Source organism: Trichosurus vulpecula, chromosome 7 (genome assembly GCF_011100635.1).
Source record: "Trichosurus vulpecula isolate mTriVul1 chromosome 7, mTriVul1.pri, whole genome shotgun sequence".
Classification (NCBI taxonomy): domain Eukaryota; kingdom Metazoa; phylum Chordata; class Mammalia; order Diprotodontia; family Phalangeridae; genus Trichosurus; species Trichosurus vulpecula.
This window is the reverse complement of record NC_050579.1, coordinates 96,562,819-96,582,218: the sequence shown is the minus strand read 5'-3', so window position 1 is coordinate 96,582,218 and position 19,400 is coordinate 96,562,819. Positions and strand designations below refer to the sequence as shown.

Below are 19,400 nucleotides of genomic sequence, written 5' to 3'. Positions count from 1 at the left end.
CTTAGGGACCCTTAAGGCCTCAGATGCTCATAGACATGCTTTCAAGATGAAGAAGGGATGTAAGCTGTTGGGGATGAAATGGCAGAGGTAAATCTGTCTTCCCTGTTGCTTGTCTGTCCTTCCATCTTGTTAAATGGGTACCAGAATTGAGGTCAGGAGGATCTGGTTTCAAATATGACCTCTCGTCTTATCATTTATTTGTATGACCTTTGGGCAAGTCCATATTATATCTCTCAACTTCAGTTTTCTCTTCTGTGAAGAAGAAACACTTTGTAAACCTTAAAGCTCTATTATAAATGTGAATTACTATTGTTAAGAGAAGGTATTCTTTATAAATAAAGCCTAGGTTTGGGAATTCCTGATACTGGATTGGGAGCCAGGAAATTCAGTTTTTCAGTCTGGTAGCAAGTTGCTCTGTCATCCTGTATAAGTGACATTGCTGCATTCTTTGCCATCTACCATATTTCACAAGATTGCTGTAGATAACATGGCAAATGTTTTGATCTCTAAAGAGGTATTGTGTAAATTCAATATGATAAAGAATAGTGGTAATGATGATAATAATAATGGTTATGATAGGGAGAAGAGAGCCCCTTTTAAATTATTTTCAGCTGTTTTCTTGTGAGGCAATAGATCTCCTGACTTACCTTTCTTAGGAAGAGTTCCCTTGGAGAATGAAGCTAAGGGTGTACAGTGGAGGGAAGACAGCATATGTGGGGTGATTTGATTTATGTTTCTAATTTATTTTGTATGCCTTCCAGTAAGTATGTGTAGCCGGAATGGACTTTGTTTTCTTTGAATGACTCAGCTTGCCCTGTTGAGCTTCCCTGGACGCTGGGGCTTGCTCTTCCGGGGCAGGACCAGAGCTTCCTGTGTGATGAGTTGTGGGGCTGGCTGAGGGGAAGTGTGTTAACGTGGTCTACGCTAGGGGGAAGGGCCAAGTCAAGAACCAATCAGCCCTGGTCGTTCAGGCGGCGTTTGATGATGTCAAAAACTCTATAAGAGGGGAGAGGACAGCTTGAAGATCCTCCTTTCCTTTTCCGGTTGGAGCCAGAGACACCTACAGCTGAAGCTGAGCTGCTGGTAGCAGAGCTGACTAGAGGCTAGTGGGTAATCTTCTTACCGTAGAGGGGAAGCATGTATACGATTTTGCCTTATACCATCTCGCTTCTCTGTGGCCTTCTGGTTACCCTTGTAAGGCGGACTTATTGGGCCTGGAAGCTTTTGATGAAAATATCAAAATGGGGACGCTGGTTTGTGGGCTTGTTATTGTGGAGTGTAAATACATGCTTTAGTTCTCCTGCCTTCTGCCTAGAGAATTCCTTATATCCTGCGGTTCCGGACCTTTTAGGCACATATGAGATTCTCTTTGAAATCATAAATTCTGCCTTCCTAATATAGTATGTTTTTGATCTTTCTAGGAAATGTTGATTACTGATGGGTTTGCGTATCCAAGAAATGGGAAATGATTTGGAAAAGAGAGCTTTCAGCAAAGGGCAGTATATTGTCTGTCAGGGAACATATTGCAACTTTATATTTGGTATGTCTAGAGAGAAGCTTCCTGGGGCAGGCTAAACCTTTCCAGATTTGGCCAGGGTTTTGAGAATGTGTTAATGATCTGATTATGAAAAAGGAAGTTGTTCTGTTAACAAAAAAAGGTTATATGTACTAACCATCAGCCACATGGTGCAGTGGATGAAGTGCCAGCCAGGCCTTCCATCAGAAAGACCCGGGTTCATTGTGACCTTGGGCAAATCATTTAACCCTGTTTGCCCTGGTTTCCTCATCTGCAAAGTGGGAGTAATTATAGCACCTACCTGTTAGGGTGGTGGTAAGACTCAAATGAGATAATCACAGTGAAGCGCTTGGCACAGTGCCTGGCACGTGGTAAGCACCGTATATTGGAGTGCTTCACTGTTAGCATAGAGAGAGACCCCCTGGTACAATGAGTGTGGATTTGGAGTGCCTGGGCCTTAGTCTCCTCATCTGTGAAATAAGAAAACTAAACTAGATAACCGTTTAAGGTGCCTTCTAGCTCTAAGCCTATGATCGTATGTCCTTAAGAGATACTGACGGGGATCCTACCATCTGAGAGAGACCACAGTCTGCTTCTGACTGATTTATTCTGAATGTATATCATCTGCTGTATCCAGGGTTGGTGGTAAATGGTGAACGTTTTTTCCATTACTCAAACAATAAACCCAGTCCTAATGGGTAGGATTTGCCGATTCCCAAGGTGTAAGTACTTATTCTAAAAATGTAACTATCAGCTCTCTTGAGCCGGTATGAATTGGTTGTGGCAGATAGGTGTTTGTTTGTAGGGCAGTTGCCTCACACTCCTTGCAGCATAAAGTGCTGTAGGAAAAGCTTAAAATTTAAGCTTTAAAGTATAGTTTTGGCACTTAATTTAAAATCCTGGTAAATTGATACTAGTCATACCCACGAAACAGTGACAGAACCCTGGAGGACAACAGGAGTGCTACTGATAGTGTGGGCACTAGATTGTAAGTTCTGTAGGAAATCAAAGGAGAGGACCTGATGATTGAGATGTTTAGGAAAGACTTCATGGAGTGATAAGCCTTAAATTGGGTCTTGAAGGATAGGTAGAATTTGGAAGAAAAGAGATTATTACAGGTTAGGGCAATAAAATGAGTAAAAGAAGGTGAGACTGAGGGTGTGGAAAGTTCAAATAGAATAAATGGTATAGATTTGGGAGCACTGGGGAGTAAAGTGGTCACTAAGTTCCCAGAGGATGGTAGGCAAAAATGATTCATTTTTTTGTCATTGTAATCCCAGTGTTTGATAATTTAAAAATGCTTGTTGAATTGAAGGGCATAGATGGACTCTTTTGCCTCTTTGGAGGGAATACTTAACGATGAGATCATAGATCCTTTGACATATCAAAGCAGTGACCCAAATAATCCTCCTCAGTGGGAGGCAGCTTGCCAGGTTTAGTGCAGAGCTTTGTTGGTTATCAAGATATGCTTGGGATCTTGGATATTAATTAGCTTGACCTGTAGAATTCCTGGAGAATTTCAGTGGGAGGAGAAGTAGAGGAAGCATCCTAGCTCAGTGCAGTTGGTTGGTTGTTGTCCTTTATTCTCCAAGAGGACCAAGTTTCAGTGTGTCCGACTGTGGCTGATCAGACCAATATGAACTCGGAATGCTCTACCACTGATTGGGCACAAATAGTCCACGTGAACATTTGGAGTGGATTCTCTAAATTTGCTCATCCTGTGTTTCCTTTAAGCTGTTTCAATCCTGATTTGCTCATAGAGCACAGCACCTTCTCTGATGTGGGCACGCCATGCTGAGCAGTCCTGTGCCAGTGTCTCCCATGTCACACAATCAGTTCCAAAACTCAGTACAGTAAATGAATTAGGGAAGGGTAACTGGGCTAGTACAGAGAACACATTGAACACGTTGGAGAAAGCACAGCCCTGATTATTTTAGAACAGAGGCACACACCTCACTGCAGTCAGGACAGTGCTGATGAAAATATCTCTGGTTCTTCCTGCTGTTTTCCTTAATTTTTTGAGAGTTGGTTGGGGGGGGGGGGCGCAGTTTTCAACCTATGGTCTGTTCTAAATAAAATGATGCTGTCGAGGTTTCAGAATTTTGTTTTTATAGCCCTTTCAGACTAGGCTTAGAGAACAGTGGGAACAGAGTACAGGGAATGATATCTGATACAGTTATTACAGTCTGTCCAAATGTTCATACCTCTGACCTGCTAGGAATAGAGCCTAGATATGCTAATTATTTGAGTGAGATAAAGGGAGTGCCAAGGGGAAGAGTTGCTTTTTCTTTCTAGGTTAGGTTCTTTGAGCCAATTTAATCCTGTGGCCAACTTGGCCCTAAACAACCTTAATGTTCCAGGATAGTTTATTTTACCTAATTTCGTTTTGTTTTCCCTCTTTTCTCAACTCTTTTTTTGGTTTTGTTTGTGGTCCCAACTTGAGATTTCATTAGGTTCAGAGAACTCCCAGTGAGGGAATTCCCTCCACCCATGAGGGTTAGCAACTGATCTGCAACTACATCCTTAGAAATTGCTTGTAGGGTACTGAGAGGCCAAGGGACTTGCTCTGGGTCATGAATCCACTCTGTGAGCACTGGGCCTTGAAGGCAAGTCTCCTTGCCTCAGAGCCCAGCACTGTCCACTGTGCTCATTGCTGCCTCTTTTTTAGCACAGGGTTAGGTGAAGTACAGTTGGTCAACCCAGGCATTCATTCATGATTTGTGGAGATTTGAAAGGAGACCAAAGATCAGCTTCCCTGAGACTGAACAGGAAATACATTGTGTAGGCTTTCCTGGAAATGCATATGTGATACTGTGTCATTTTCTTTGCTAATTTCCTTTGAATATTTCTTCTTCTCTGCCAAAGAACGGGTTTCCAGGTGTCAGTGTTCTATTCCAAACCTTAAACTTTACTCTAAAAAAATGATTGTTTCCATTTCACATTCAGTTTTCTTCTTCCTCCAAGTAATATCTTCTTCCTATTGCTTTCAGCCTCTGCTTGGGGAACTCTTGGTGTTCCTCAGAATCTCGGTACAGTATCTGTTCCAGAGCGGCAGGTTATCCTGAGAATAGTGTAACGTGAGTGCACATAAAAGATACTTTGCCTGCGTGATTTTTCAAAATGAAAATAACCCTGTGCTTCATGAATGTGATGAGAAGTTATAAATTTCTTCCTTCTGCAGATTATTGAAAAGAAGTGTTAAATTCTTCACCTTAAGAAAGTAAATAATGGACTTAATATTTGAAGAAGGCAAAGGCACACAGAGGTGGCTTGGGTAGATGACTGAGTTCTGCTAGCCTTTCCTTTTTCCCGTGGAAATTATGTGATGTCAAGTTCCCTCAACTTGATTATTTCCATCTACGTATGGTGCAGTGGCATCTAGTGTTAGATTTTGAGTTCCTCAATTCAAATTCCAGTTCTGTTTACTACCTCTAAGACCCTGGGGCAAGTTATTTAACCTCTGGAACTCAGTTTCCTCATCTGTAAAATGAGGCATTTGAACTAGATGACCTTTAAGGTTCCTTCCAGTAACTAATTTATGATCCTATGAACTCATCTGAAAAGACATATTCTTCTTAGCCCTTTTCTTAGAAATAAGTGACAATGTTTGACAACAGTAGTTTTTCAGGTTTTTGTCCCAGCTTTGTTACTGTTTGACCTTGGGCAAGTCACTTAAAAGCCTTAGTTTCTTCACCTGTAAAGTGAAGGAGCTGGATTCTAACATCCTGTGCTTTCATGAGGTTTTGTAACTTCCTGTATTTTGTGACTTCTAAAATTAAAGTCTTAAAAATGAGGTCAGTTAAATTGCTTTTGACTTTCACCCAAACTAGCAGCCTTTATGGTTTCCTTAGTTTTCTGCTGTAGAAGTTTGAGCGTCAGTCCATATTTGAAACACATGGACTTAAAAAAAAATGGCATGGTAACGAACATAGGGGTTAGAAGTGTGTCCAGAGCTGGCAGAATCTGTCGGCACCAACAGTAAAGTCCAGAAGGAGAATAACTCACATTTACCTATAGACTCTGCTCACCTTGGGTAGCCTGGTTCTCTCCTGAGGAGGGATACCATGAAAGAAAATAAACTTCTTCTGTTTGCGATCAAATCATGTTAATCTGGTGGGTGGGAGGACATAGAGATTTTTGTTACTTGTCAGCTGTGTGGGAGTTCTGTTAGTTTCATCAACCACGGATTTTTTTTTTTTTTTGTACAATAGAAACCTGGGCACAAAGCATAGCAGGCTATGGTTTAAGTCTAAATCCTGGGGCCCTGCCAAGGGAAAATGTCAGAAAGGATACCCCCTAGTCATTATGAACCATAGAATAAACAAATCTGGGGGTGAGACACTCTGCCTTCATTGGTAAACTGCCTCTTCAGTCCTCTTTCCCCTCAGTGAACAGATTTGGTTAGTGTATGTGTGTATGTGTGTGTGTGCATATACACATACATATATACACATGCATACATACAGGTAGGTACATACATATATCGTTTCCAGTGAGACCTTAAAGCCATTGATAAGCAATTGTGTGTGTCTGGAAGTGTCAGCAAAACCCTTTCTTCCAATTAGGAGAGCTATTGTACCTTAACATTATGCATTCTTAGCCTTTTTTTACATCATGAACCCCTTTGGCAGGCCCAAGAAACATATGGGTACCTTCTCAGAGTAATGGTTTTAAATGCATAAAATAAAATACATAGGATTACAAAGGAAACATTCATATTGAAATAGTCATTAGAATATATTTCCTAAAAGGTTCACAGACCCCTTGGACCCCAGTTAAGAGCCCATGCCTGAAAGAGTTTTTGTTCAGAAACTGCCCTTACAAATTACTTTAGATTTGTCTCCTTTCTCAGCTATACTTGGGGCATAGTAAACACTGAATAAATGTTTATTGATTGACTGACTGTAGACTTCTCTGGCCAGAAACAAAAACCCAAAACAAAAAAAAGCTTACTGCCAACTTATTTTTAGTAGCACTGTAGGAATGAATAGGAAGGGAGTTTAAGAATATGGAGCTGGGCTTGCTCTTGATTAGGGTAGCCTTTTCTCTGCTGATACAGTTTCTGTTCACTCTCCTATCAAATTCCAAAATCAGACTCATTTTAAAACAAGGAGAGGTTTTTCTGTAAGAAGAGCCATTCTTTAAAAAAATTACTTTAGAAGAATGGAAGTATTTTGTTAGAAGTTTTCTCCAGACCATGTCAACCATATAATCTTGATTGGTTTGGATTACAGAATTACTGCAGCAACTTCCCTGTTTGTTCAGAACCACTGCCTGATTCCCTAAGGTGAGGTTTAGTGCCATCCAGCAGGCTCAGGGCACTTGGGACCTCGTCTTTTTGAATGGTGGGGTTAATGGGTGGGGGGTGGCAGGAAACCCTCTGAGTGGATGTGGGACCTCAAAATCCTGGTGCCTCCAAATTATTTCCCAACCAAATACAAGTTACCTTAATGCAGAAACATTCATGCATAGGGAATGAGGGGTTGAATATTATATAAAGCTAATTTGTAATCTCCTACTCTTGCATATTTCTCTTTCCTATTTTCCTTTTCCCTCCCATCTTCCACTTTCTTCCTATATTACTAGTTTTTTTTTATTCTCTTTTTCTTTTGCCCCTCAAACTGGTGATTTTCCCGTAGCTAGTTAGAGACAGGCGGACTCTGTCAAATTCTTAGTTTCCCTGAGAGCAGAAATAAGAAAATTCATTCAGCATATTTATAAAACAAAAACCAACATTTCCTGACCTCAAGGATCTTATATTCTGAGGTAGAAGGAAGAGAGAAAAAGTCTAAGGGAAAAACCAGTACCAACCTATGAATAAAGTGTGTGTGTGTGTGAGTGTGTGTGTGTGTGTATACACACATATACATTGTGTGTATATGTATATATACACACACACAGTCACTATTTTGGAAAATTGGGGATAGAGCGCAGTAGCCACTGGGTCATGAAGAATGAGGGTCTAGCTAGATTTCATGGAGGGGGTGACCATGGTCTGTTTTGAAGAAACTAAGGATTTTGAAAAGCTGAGGGAGAAGAGATTTTGGGTAGGCAAGAATTTCACAGCCTCTGCAAAGGCCTCAAGGTGGGAGATGGAATGTCTCGTATGGGGCAGTAGCAAGATGGCCCAATTTGGCTGGACCAAAGGAGGTGGACAAGTAAGTAGGAGTGTGATTGTGAAGGACTTCTTGGTTCCTAGCCTCATGCTCACTTTTTAGAACTCTTGCCAAGCATTGATTTTTGCTGCTAAGTACTTTGTCCTTTTAAAAAGTCCTTTCATCCACTGATATTTAGGCTGGTTTATGCACAGCAAGCATGACATTATTTAAACTTGACATACCCTTCAAAATTCCTCCAGTGAAGTATCCAGTCAACTGCCTTGGAAAGAATTCATCCCCCCATCCCCACTCCCCCAGCAGAACTTAGGACTTATTATCTCTCTATAGAGGACACTTCCTAAGACTCCAAAGTAACATCCTGGGTCAGGAAATGGAAGAGAACTGACCTAAATTGTGAAGGTCTGGACAAAATGCCTTGAATTTAAAAATAATTTTTCAGAGAATAATAACAAAATCATGAATTAGTATGCTTACCAAGCAGCAAAGCTATGAGTCCTTTCTCAAGTGGGAGTTAGTTGCATTTGCATGGAACCATTATCAAGTGGTCTGTGGGGCTTATGGTAATAGCAGTTCACATTGATTTCATAGTACTCTAAGGCTTACAAGGCACTTCCTCCCTATACTCTTATGAGGCAGGCAGTGAGGGGACCACAAGCCTTAGGAACACCCTAATGCTCTTTATCTCAAGATATGGTGTCCACACATGGGAGGTTCTTTTATTTTGTTCTCTTTGTCAAAGGTCATAATAGTAGATTTGACATTTGAGCTATAATGTAATTTTCTCTTCTGGAAGGAATGAGTTTTCCTTCCTTGAAAAAACTTCAAAATAGCAGGAACGTTTTGCATTGAACATTTGATTTAGCACTTAAAGGAATAACGTTAGCTCTATGTAAAAAAAAGTCAGTTTATAGCAGGGTGTCCCAAAAATCTTAGTGCAGTTAGCTTCAGTAGCTTAAAACTGCACTCTTTTGAGACACTCTGTATTCTTACCTGCCAGAGGATATTATGTAAGTCCCCTTCTGTTGAGATATTTCGCTGACTGAAGTCCTTTATACCCTTGCTTCTTGCTGATAACAAAACACTTTTTGTGTTTGAGGTGTGGTTGGTCTTTATTATTGTATTTCCCTGTATGCACACCACTCATGGCTTGACTCACTAACTTTTGCTTTCTATAGGTTGGCACCCATGCGATTGTACACCCTGTCCAAACGCCACTTCGTCCTGGTCTTTGTTGTGTTCTTCGTTTGTTTTGGCTTGACAGTCTTCATTGGAATTGCAGGTAAGATTCTGTTTGATGGTCAAAGGATTATTAACTAGTTTTGCTTGGCCCTAGTGGTGAGAGTGAAGATCTTTGAGTTTTAAATTACAGAGAAGCAGGGTTGGGCTAATATAAGGACAAAAATTTCCTGAGATTTAGAGTTGCCCAGTGATGGCGTGGGCTGCCTTATTACATATTAATTTCCCTGGAAATCCTTAGGCAGAGGTTATGAATATTATAGGTGGCATTCATGTTTAAGGTAGGGATTTGATTGAGTGACCCCTTCCCACTTGAAGATTCAGTGAAAGCCTTAACTCTCAACTAGTTGATTCTACTGTTTGCCATTAACTGGTATTACTGCAGTAATTATTAAGACAACAGTCTTAAGAGGCCTCAAGAGAATATATACAGACTGGGCTTTGAGGAATGGGAGGTGTGGGAGATACTGGAAATATACCTGAGAGTACTAAAAAAAATGCAGTCTGGCCAAATATCTTTATAACATCATCATTTGTTATTGCACACCAGCCTTAATCACCGAATGGGTATTGCCTCAGACAAACTCAGACCTGGGAAAGACCTTAGCTTAAAAAGGCCAGGGTCTCACCCTGCATCTGGGGCCATCTGTAGTCATCCTGTTCTATATCTTGCCACGGAGAGAGTGAGGCTGGTGACTTTGCACAGCCCTGTCTCACTTAAATACAGTTCACTTGCATCAAGACATCACCTTCCTGATGTCATTGGTCTTCTTCAAGAACGAAGGACAAATAACAACAGTTTGTTATTGCAAAGAATTGGAAAGAAGTGAATTATCTACATGTCCAGGGGAACAGCTGAGTAAATAGTAACCTATCAACACAATGAAATGCCATAAATATTAATAACTGATGAGTCAATTGACAAGCATTTATTAAGCAGCTACTCTATATCAGACACTATGATAAGTGCTGGGGATAAAATTATAAAATCAACATGGTTCTTGCTTTCAGAGAGCTTATAATTCTGCTTGGGAGGTGGGGCAGGGGGAAGGAATATACTATGTTCAAAGGTAAGAATATATTAAAACATACAAAGAGACTGAGTGTGGGGCAGACTGGGAGGGGATTAACAGCTGAGAGAATCAGGAAAGGCCTCTTGAAGAAGGTGGTACTTGAGCTGAAGGGATCTCCGAATTTTAAGGAATAGTGGTGAAGAGGGAGAACATTTTAGATGCAGTATACATTAGGTAGGTTAGTTTGACATGTGTGTGAGATGGAGTAATGTTTAAATCACCCTGGAAAGAAATACTTGAGGCATATCGTGAGAGGTTTCGATGTCAGAGGAGTTCGAATTTTATACTAGTGGCAGTGGACAGCCAACTGAAGCTTTGAGGAGTGCCAGAATTAGACGTGTACTTCCTGTAGTAGAATTTAGTAGAATCAGTTTAGCAGCTGTAAGGAGGACAATTTGGAAAAGGAAGAGACTGAAAGCAAAAGAGTCCAATTAGGAGATTGTTACAGCAGTCCAGGGCATGGGTGAGGAGGGCCTGAACTAGTGTGGTTACCATCCCTGTGTAGAGGATGGGATGGCGATACTCAGAAGGGAGAATCAGTGAGTCTTGGAAGCTGATTTTATTTGAAGGGTGAGAGAAAAAAGAATTCAAGGTGACTCAGGGTGCAAATTGGGGTAACTAGAAGGATGGCAGTGCCCTTAATACAAATAAAGTACTTTAGAAAGAGTCAGAAATTTGGGAGAAAAGAAAATGAATTCTGTTTTAATTATATTGAGTTTGAGATAGAAGTGGATATCAGAAGAGAGATGAGGTCTGGATATGTAGTTTTGGGAATCTTTTGCATAGAGATGATAATTAAACTCATGGATGCTGATAAGATCACTAAGACTATAGGGAAAGAAAAGAAGAGGACTTAGAACAAAGTTCTGAGTTATGTCCACACATAGGGAAGAACTAGACAAAGATGAAACTAAGATAAATTGGTCAGAGAGGTAGAAAGGAAGCCATAACAGAGCAGTGTTATCAAAACCCAGGGAGAAAGCGAATGAGGAATATAAGACCATGTGGAAAGATCCATATGAAACAGTGTGAAATGAAGAAAGCAACCAGAAGAACAAGATACACGTTGACTACAAATGTGTGAGTGGAAAAATAAGCATTTAGAGTGATTAGTTTGCAGAGAGGAAATTAAAGGGGACACAACTAACATAGTAGGATAAAGTTTTAGACATGGACTCAGGAAAACCTGGGTTCAGATACTGCCTCTGATGCTCATTTAATCTCTGAGCTTTAATTTCCTCGTTGGTGCCAACCTCATAGGGTTATGGTAAGGATCAAATGAAACAGTATAAAAGCACTTTACATTTAAACTTTAAAGCGTTATGTAGAGATCAGTTATTGTTGTTTTAGATGTTGAAATTGATGTATTCAGATAACTTTATTTCCTTGCCCTTCATTGTTAACTAATTCCCTATGTTTATTTTTGAGCTTGGTAATTTAGTTTTTCTTTCTTTTTTGAATTAGTTTTTTGTTTATCAGTTTTGTTGTTTGTTTTTTTCCACTTAAAAAATTCAGGTTTAGTCCTTGTTTTGAGTTTTGTTTAACTTCCTTTGGCTTTCAGGTTTTCTACTTTTGTACTCACTTTGGGATCATCAATGTGTTGTTTTCTAATTTTAAAAAAATTGCATGCTTATTTCATTTGTTTTCTCTCTTTCCTGGCAGTATAAGTGTTCAGGGAGATCTGTTTTTCTCTAGGGACTACTTTGACTTCATCTCAGAAATTTTGGTATGTTTTCTCATTGTCATAATTTTCTTTTAAAATATTCATTGTTTCTATAATTTGCTCTTTACTTTCATCATGTAGTTAGCATTAATTTGACTCCATCTTTCTGTCCTTATTTTTAAAAATTTTTATCATATTATAATTTATAAACGATGTATTTAATATTTCTGGTCTTTCTTGCAATTATTTACTCATTTTTAAATTCTGAACTTGTAATAAGCACCAGATAAAATGATCATTTTCGTATACAAAGCAGAAGATAAAAAAGCCCTGAATTTCTATCACAATTTTCTGAATTTAATTTTGAGTTATTAGCACATGATCATTTTTGTAAAGGTGGCATGAGACTCAAAAATATGTATAGTTCTGAAGTTTTCTGTTTACTAATCTGTAAAAGCCAGTCATGTCTGTTCAGATCCATAATTTCTTTCTTGTTTATCTTTCTGTTAGATTTGCTGATTTTTACAGAGGTGAATTGAAGTAACGCACAATTATTGTCTTTTTAAAGTATAGATTTTAAGTGATTTTGTTTTTACATTCCCTTGATTTTTCCCTTTATGTTTTCCCCTCCTCCTTCCAGAAAGCTCTCTCATCGAACATTTTGTAAAAGTAGAAGATAAAAATTAAAGCCAATCAGTGCATCAGAAAAAAAATCTGACATTATATGCAATGTTTCACACTTGTGAACTCCCCTTCTCAAGTTATGCAAAGGAGTTGGAACGTCTTTCTTCTCTCTTCATCACCGGCTTGCTTTTAAGTCTTAGCCAAAGTCCCACCTTCTTCAAGAAGTCTTTCCCAGGCCTTCTTAATCTTAGTCCCTTTCCTCCAAGATTATGTTCAGTTTATCCTGTATATATCCCTTTTATATATAGTCCTTTGCATGTTATCTCCACCATTAGACTGTGACCTCCTTGAGATCAGGGATTGTTTTTTGCCTTTCTTTGTATCTCCAGTACTTAGCAGGAGGGTAAATGCTTGTTGATTTGATTTGACTTGATTTCTTTGGCATCAACCTTGTTCTTTATAATTCCACAACATTCATTTTTGATTATTTTGCTGTGGTGGTTCTTTCCATTTGCATTGTTGTAGTCATTGTATACTATTGTTTTGTTGATTCTGCTTGCTTCACTTTGCGTACATAAGTCTTTCCAAGCTTTTACATATTCCTCATTTAGTTGTATCTTAAACAGCATAGTAGCACTTCCATTACATTCATGTACCACAATTTATTTAGCATTCTCCAATGAGTAAGCCTCTAGTTTGTTTCCAGTTCTTTGCTGGAGATGTACACAAAGTACACAAAATGTACTGTTATAAATATTTTGGTGTTTGCAGAGTCTTTCTTTTTGTCAGTGACCTCATTGGAGTATATACCTACTAGTGGAATCTTTGGGTCAAAGGGCATGGAATTTTAGCTGCTTTATTTGCATAATTCCAAATTGTTTTCCAGAATTAATACTGATTCACAATTTCACCAACCACAAATTAGTGTGCTATATCTTTTCACAACCCCCAGAAATTGACCATCTCCTTTTTTTCACCTTGCCAATTTTCTGAATGTGAGGTGGAAGCTCAAGGTTGTTTTGATTTTAATGTATATTATTATTAGTGATTTAGAGAATTATTGTGTTAGTATTAAAGCCTTTGAAGTTGAATATGCTTTTCCTTTAAGTTTTAAATAACTATGACATTCATTACATGTACAGTTTAGTATTGGTATTATTTTATTCCTCTTAGATGAATGAATTAATATAAGTAATATTTACATGCACACCTATGCAGTGAATAGCATAATTCTAAATATTTAATCTGGCGAGAAGCTCTTAACACATTAGATTAACCTTTTGTGAAGGATTTATGGCAGAAGATAGTGAAGCATGAGATGAAAGGGAGTGGATAGGTTGTTGCTCTGGGCCAGGTGCAAGCTGGTCCTAAGGGCAAGGAGAGGATTTTTTGAGACTGAGTCAGTGAGACAGTGAAAAAAACTCCAAAAAACCCACAAAGGCCCCAAACCTTCTCTTACTGGATAACAAAGATAAAAATACTTTAACAAGAATGTGCATTGACAGACACGACAATCCAGATTCTCTCAGATCGCATTAGTGCTAGCTCATGGGATTCTCTTGCACCAAAAATAGACCTTGGTGTAGCTGATCATCTCAAGAATACCCCACTATGATGCTTCGTATATCTTTGTCTCTGGTCTTCATGACCATGGGCTGTGTGTGAGCTTCGAATTACTAAAGCCCTGTGGACTATTCAACCTTTTAGGGCCCAAGGCCTAGGTAGAATCTGTAGTGCCCAGGGCAGTGTGATTTGTTTTGTTTATCTATGGTGCCTTTAAGTGTAATGTATTTCTTTGTCAACATAGTATGTCTTTGTATTGTAGCCTTATCTGAAATCATACTGTTACTTCTGATTTTTTTAGATTCAGGTGGATAATAGATTTTGCTCCAGTTTGTCATTTTAATATGATCCTTTGTGTAGTAGGTGTGTTTCTTGTATGCCACAAATAATTGGATTGTTTTCTAATCCATTCTGTAACTTGCTCTTTTTTATGGGATAATTCCATCTGTTAATTTCAGGGTTAGAATTGTTTTCCCTTGCATCAAATTCTGTTAAATTATGTCTTTAAGATCAAAATTAAAAAGAAATTGGTACCTGTTGTTTGTTTTATTTGAAACCATGTAATCTTTATCTCCCTATTTCCTCTGTAAAACCTTACTCTCATTTCTCTCAGTCCGGACCGTTGTTCATACTTAAAAAAAAAAATCTGGAAGTCTGCTTCTTATTTTATGTAGACACTCTCTTCTTCCCTCCTCCTTTGATCTACTTTAACTGATACCTTTTTATATTTTCTCTGCTCAGCCTAGGTGAGAGTATGAGTCCTGAGCTTTCTTTCTTCCCCCATATCTTCCACCTCATTGTTTGAGTGACTTCACCTGTAAAACCCAGATTTCTAAAAAAATAAAGTCCCTTCATTTCTGCTCCTCCCACCTCTTTGCCTTCCTCTGGAATACTTCTTTTTGAACATCAGAACCTGTAGTTCTCTTTTTGTTCCTTCAATTATCCCTGGCTGGTGGGACTTCTAAGGGATGTTAGTCTTACTACTTCCTTGTAGTATATAAATAGTGATTCATTACTTGGTCTTTTTATGTTCTATGGATGTATAATACATTCGGGGTTTTTTTTTTGGATGGGTAGGGGGCAGTGTTTCTTTAAGCTTGCATTTCCAAAATCCATTCAACTCTGTGGAGTTTCCTTATGAGGATTTTTTTTTCCTTCCCCACTCTTTTTTTTTTCCTTTGTCTTTTAGTATATTTGGTACATTTCTTGCTGTTTAAAAGTTATGAAGGAAGAAACTATGCATAGACCATTAAATCATCTTATTGTAACATGTATTCATATATTAATAGAATATATCTAATTGATTTTCTTAGTGTTTAAAGTTATTCATAAGTCATTTAAGAGGAAAAAAGAAGCAATCTAGACTGGTTTCTACGTTGTTCTCTAGACATCTCACCATCATGGTTATTTTTTTCTGTGAACTGTAGCAGTTATTGTCTCTTCTACTCATTCATTTTACAAGTAACATACTGGATGACATTCAGGATACTAAAAGATAGTAAGAGGCTGCACCACTGGACCAAATCTGATAAGATGAAATTTAAGCTTTTTATTTTTCCCCCATCCTCAAGGACAGAATAATTACCATACTTGGCCCCCGTATCACAGTCCCAGATGTGCTTGTAGGAATGATTAAAAACTAAGATAGAAGCTTCCCACTAAGGACAAGAAAGATGGGGAAAACAGCCAGATTAGACCAGATCTACATAGAGGAATTCCATGATAGAGACAACAGAATTATGAGAATGTTGAGGGGATATTTTTATAATGTAATACAAGGAAAATTAGGAACTCCTGAGTAACCCCTAGCTACTGACAAGCACCCTCAGAAAGAATGGACTCAGATATCTTTGGCATTTAGCAAACCCCCTGGGACTCCATGACTCCACCAAGGAATGTCAATAGATAGGACCATCCCACTGAAGGATAACCTGGCAGACCCTTTCTAGCAGAAATCCCTGGCGCTCTGTGACTCCACCAAGGAATGTAAATGAGATTATCCCACTAGTACGATAACCTGACTGAATCTTTTGATCAGCTAGGACTTCTGTTCCTGTTTCCCTGCCCTGTACCCCCACATATCCTGATGGTCAAGCCATCACCCCAACACATGACCCTTGATTTGTGGTGCAGTACCCCAATGGCTGCCGGCTAATAAATTCTCCACTTAAAACTTATACTCTGTGGTGTGTCTCGCTCGCTTCTGGTACAACAATAAGGTATACAAAAGAGAGGAAGACATCAAAAACTTGGGAGGGAAATCTCACCTTATATATGCCACAAAAAGGAAACTGACAAAATATTGACAGCTTCTAGTTTGTTTGCCTATTCTGCCATCTACATGATATTTTTATGAGAATTATCTACACATGTGTTCAGGGTATCGTTGATAAGGGCATTTGTAGAGAATAGGCGGCAGACATTTGCAAGAAATGTTCCAAAGTAGACCACATCTTTATCATTACACATTGATTGAGAGATGCAGGGAATATAATATCCCTCTGTGCTTATTGTTTGTTGATGATAAAAGAACATTTTATTTAATAGTAGCAAAATATGGAGTCTTCCACAATGGTGTCTGTCATCCACATCGAGTGTTCTGTCAACAAGGATTTGTCAAGAGTTTGTTGCAGAATGGGGGGGCGGGGCCAAGATGGCGGCTGGAAAGCAGGGACTAGCGTGAGCTCCCTGCCGAGTCACTCCAAAAACCTATAGAAAATGGCTCTGAACCAATTCTAGAACTGCGGAACCCACAAAACAGCAGAGGGGAGCAGGGCTCCAGCCCAGGACAGCCTGGATGGTCTTTGGGTGAGGTCAATCCCGCACGGAGCTGGGAGCGGAGCAGAGCCCAGCATGAGCGGCGCAGACCAACCAGACCAGGAGCCGGGTGGAGCGTGCCGTAGGGCCCTGAATCAGTGAGCTGCAGCAGTTACCAGACTTCTCAACCCACAAACACCAAAGACAACAGAGAAGGTTAGTGGGAAAAGCCGAGGGAGTGGAAGGAGTTAGAGGTTGGGCTACCGCCCCGGGGGCAGCAGAGGTGGGGCAGCTACAGAAGTACAGCTGCAGTTGCTTCCGGCCCCAGGCCCACCTGGTGGGAGGAATTAAGTGGCGGATCAGAGCAGGAGTGAAGAGCCTGCTGAAGATCTAAGTCCAGTCCGGGTTGGGGGTTCTTGGGGAAGGAGGAGTGCTAGTGTGGCAGAGCTGGCACATCCCCCCAAGCTTGGAACATGTCATACCCCACTGAAAAACTCAAAGATCAAGTTAGTTGGCTGGGAATGTGGCCAGGCAGCGAAAACGCACCCAGATTCAGTCTCAGACTTTGGATTCTTTCTTTGGCGACAGAAAAGACCAAAACACACAGACAGAAGAAGTTAACAAAGTCAAAGAGCCTACAACAAAAGCCTCCAAGGAAAACATGAACTGGTCCCAGGCCATGGAAGAGCTCAAAAAGGATTTGGAAAAGCAAGTTAGAGAAGTAGAGGAAAAATTGGGAAGAGAAATGAGAAGGATGCAAGAAAACCATGAAAAACAAGTCAATGACTTGCTAAAGGAGACCCAAAAAAATACTGAAAAATATACTGAAGAAAACAACACCTTAAAAAATAGACTAACTCAAATGGCAAAAGAGCTCCAAAAAGCCAATGAGGAGAAAAATGCCTTGAAAGGCAGAATTAGCCAAATGGAAAAGGAGGTCCAAAAGACCACTGAAGAAAATAGTACCTTAAAAATTAGATTGGAGCAAGTGGAAGCTGGTGACTTTATGAGAAATTAAGATATTATAAAACAGAACCAAAGGAATGAAAAAGTGGAAGACAATGTGAAATATCTCATTGGAAAAACCACTGACCTGGAAAATAGATCCAGGAGAGATAATTTAAAAATTATTGGACTACCTGAAAGCCATGATCAAAAAAAGAGCCTAGATATCATCTTTCAAGAAATTATCAAGGAAAACTGCCCTGATATTCTAGAGCCAGAGGGCAAAATAGAAATTGAAAGAATCCACCAATCGCCTCCTCAAATAGATCCCAAAAAGAAATCTCCTAGGAATATTATCGCCAAATTGCAGAGCTCCCAGATCAAGGAGAAAATACTGCAAGCAGCCAGAAAGAAACGATTTGAGTATTGTGGAAACACAATCAGAATAACCTAAGATCTGGCAGCTTCTACATTAAGAGATCGAAGGGCTTGGAATACGATATTCCAGAGGTCAATGGAGCTAGGATTAAAACCAAGAATCACCTACCCAGCAAAACTGAGTATCATGCTCCAAGGCAAAATATGGATTTTCAATAAAATAGAGGACTTTCAAGCTTTCTCAGTGAAAAGACCAGAGCTGAATAGAAAATTTGACTTTCAAACGCAAGAATCAAGAGAAGCATGAAAAGGTAATCAAGAAAAAGAACAAGAAAAAGAAATTGCAAGGGACTTACTAAAGCTAAACTGTTTTGTTTACATTCATACATGGAAAGATGATGTGTATGATTAATGACACCTCAGTATTAGGGTAGCTGAAGGGAATATGCATATATATAGATATAGATATGTATGTATATATATGCTTATGTATATATATGTATAAGTGAATGTGTATGTATGTAAATATGTATGTGTATATGTGTATATATGTATATGTGTATATATGTATATGTGTATATATATATATATATATATATATGTATATATATATATATATATATATATATATATATATATATATATACATACACAGAGAGAGAGAGAGAGAGAGAGAGAGAGAGGCCACAGGGTGAGTTGAAGATGAAGGGAAGATACCTAAAAGAAATAAAATCAAATTAAGGGATGAGAGAGGAATATATTGAGAGAGGGAGATAGGGAGAGATAGAATGGGGTAAATTATCTCGCATAAAAGTGGCAAGAAAAAGTTCTGTAGGAAGAGAAGAGAAGGCAGGTGAGGGGGGAATGAGTGAATCTTGCTCTCATCAGATTTGACCTGAGGAGGGAATACCATACATACTCAATTGGGTATCTTACCCCACAGGAAAGAAGAAGGAAGAAGATAAAAAAAAAGGGGGGGATAATAGAAGGGAGGGCAGATGGGGTGGAGGTAAACAAAAACAAACACTTTTGAAAGGGGACAGGGTCAAGGGAGAAAATTCAGTAAAGGGGGATAGGTTAGGAAGGAGCAAAATATAGTTAGTCTTTCACAACATGAGTATTGTGGAAGGGTTATACATAATGATACACATGTGGCCCATGTTGAATTGCTTGACTTCTTAGGGAGAGTGGGTGGGAAGGGAAGAGGGGAGAGAATTTGGAACTCAAAGTTTTAAAAACAGGTGTTCAAAAAAAAAAGTTTTTGCATGCAACTAGAAAATAAGATACACAGGCAATGGGGCGTAGAAATTTATCTTGCCCTACAAGAAAGGAAGGGAAAAGGGGATGGGAGGGGAGTGGGGTGACAGAAGGGAGGGCTGACTGGGAAACAGGGCAACTAGAATATACGCCATCTTCGGGGGGGAGGGTAGAAATGGGGAGAAAACTTGTAATTCAAACTCTTCTGAAAATCAATGCTGAAAACTAAATATATTAAATAAAAACAAGAAAAAAAAAGTTTGTTGCAA

At 39.2% G+C, this 19,400-nt stretch overlaps 1 protein-coding gene across 4 annotated transcripts in view; it reads left to right on the top strand.

Moving 5' to 3' along the window:
* Positions 1-19,400, top strand: part of TMEM181 (transmembrane protein 181) — a 102,922-nt gene that overhangs the window by 36,717 nt on the left and 46,805 nt on the right. For 2 of the 4 annotated variants that reach the window (XM_036766570.1, XM_036766567.1), the window contains exons 2-3: positions 4,507-4,593; positions 8,811-8,914. In XM_036766570.1, coding sequence (XP_036622465.1) covers positions 4,507-4,593; positions 8,811-8,914 — 191 coding nt within the window. Of the gene's footprint in view, positions 1-4,506; positions 4,594-6,750; positions 6,804-8,810; positions 8,915-19,400 lie in introns of those variants that run through there. The other 2 variants (XM_036766569.1, XM_036766568.1) reach the window with 2 other exon arrangements.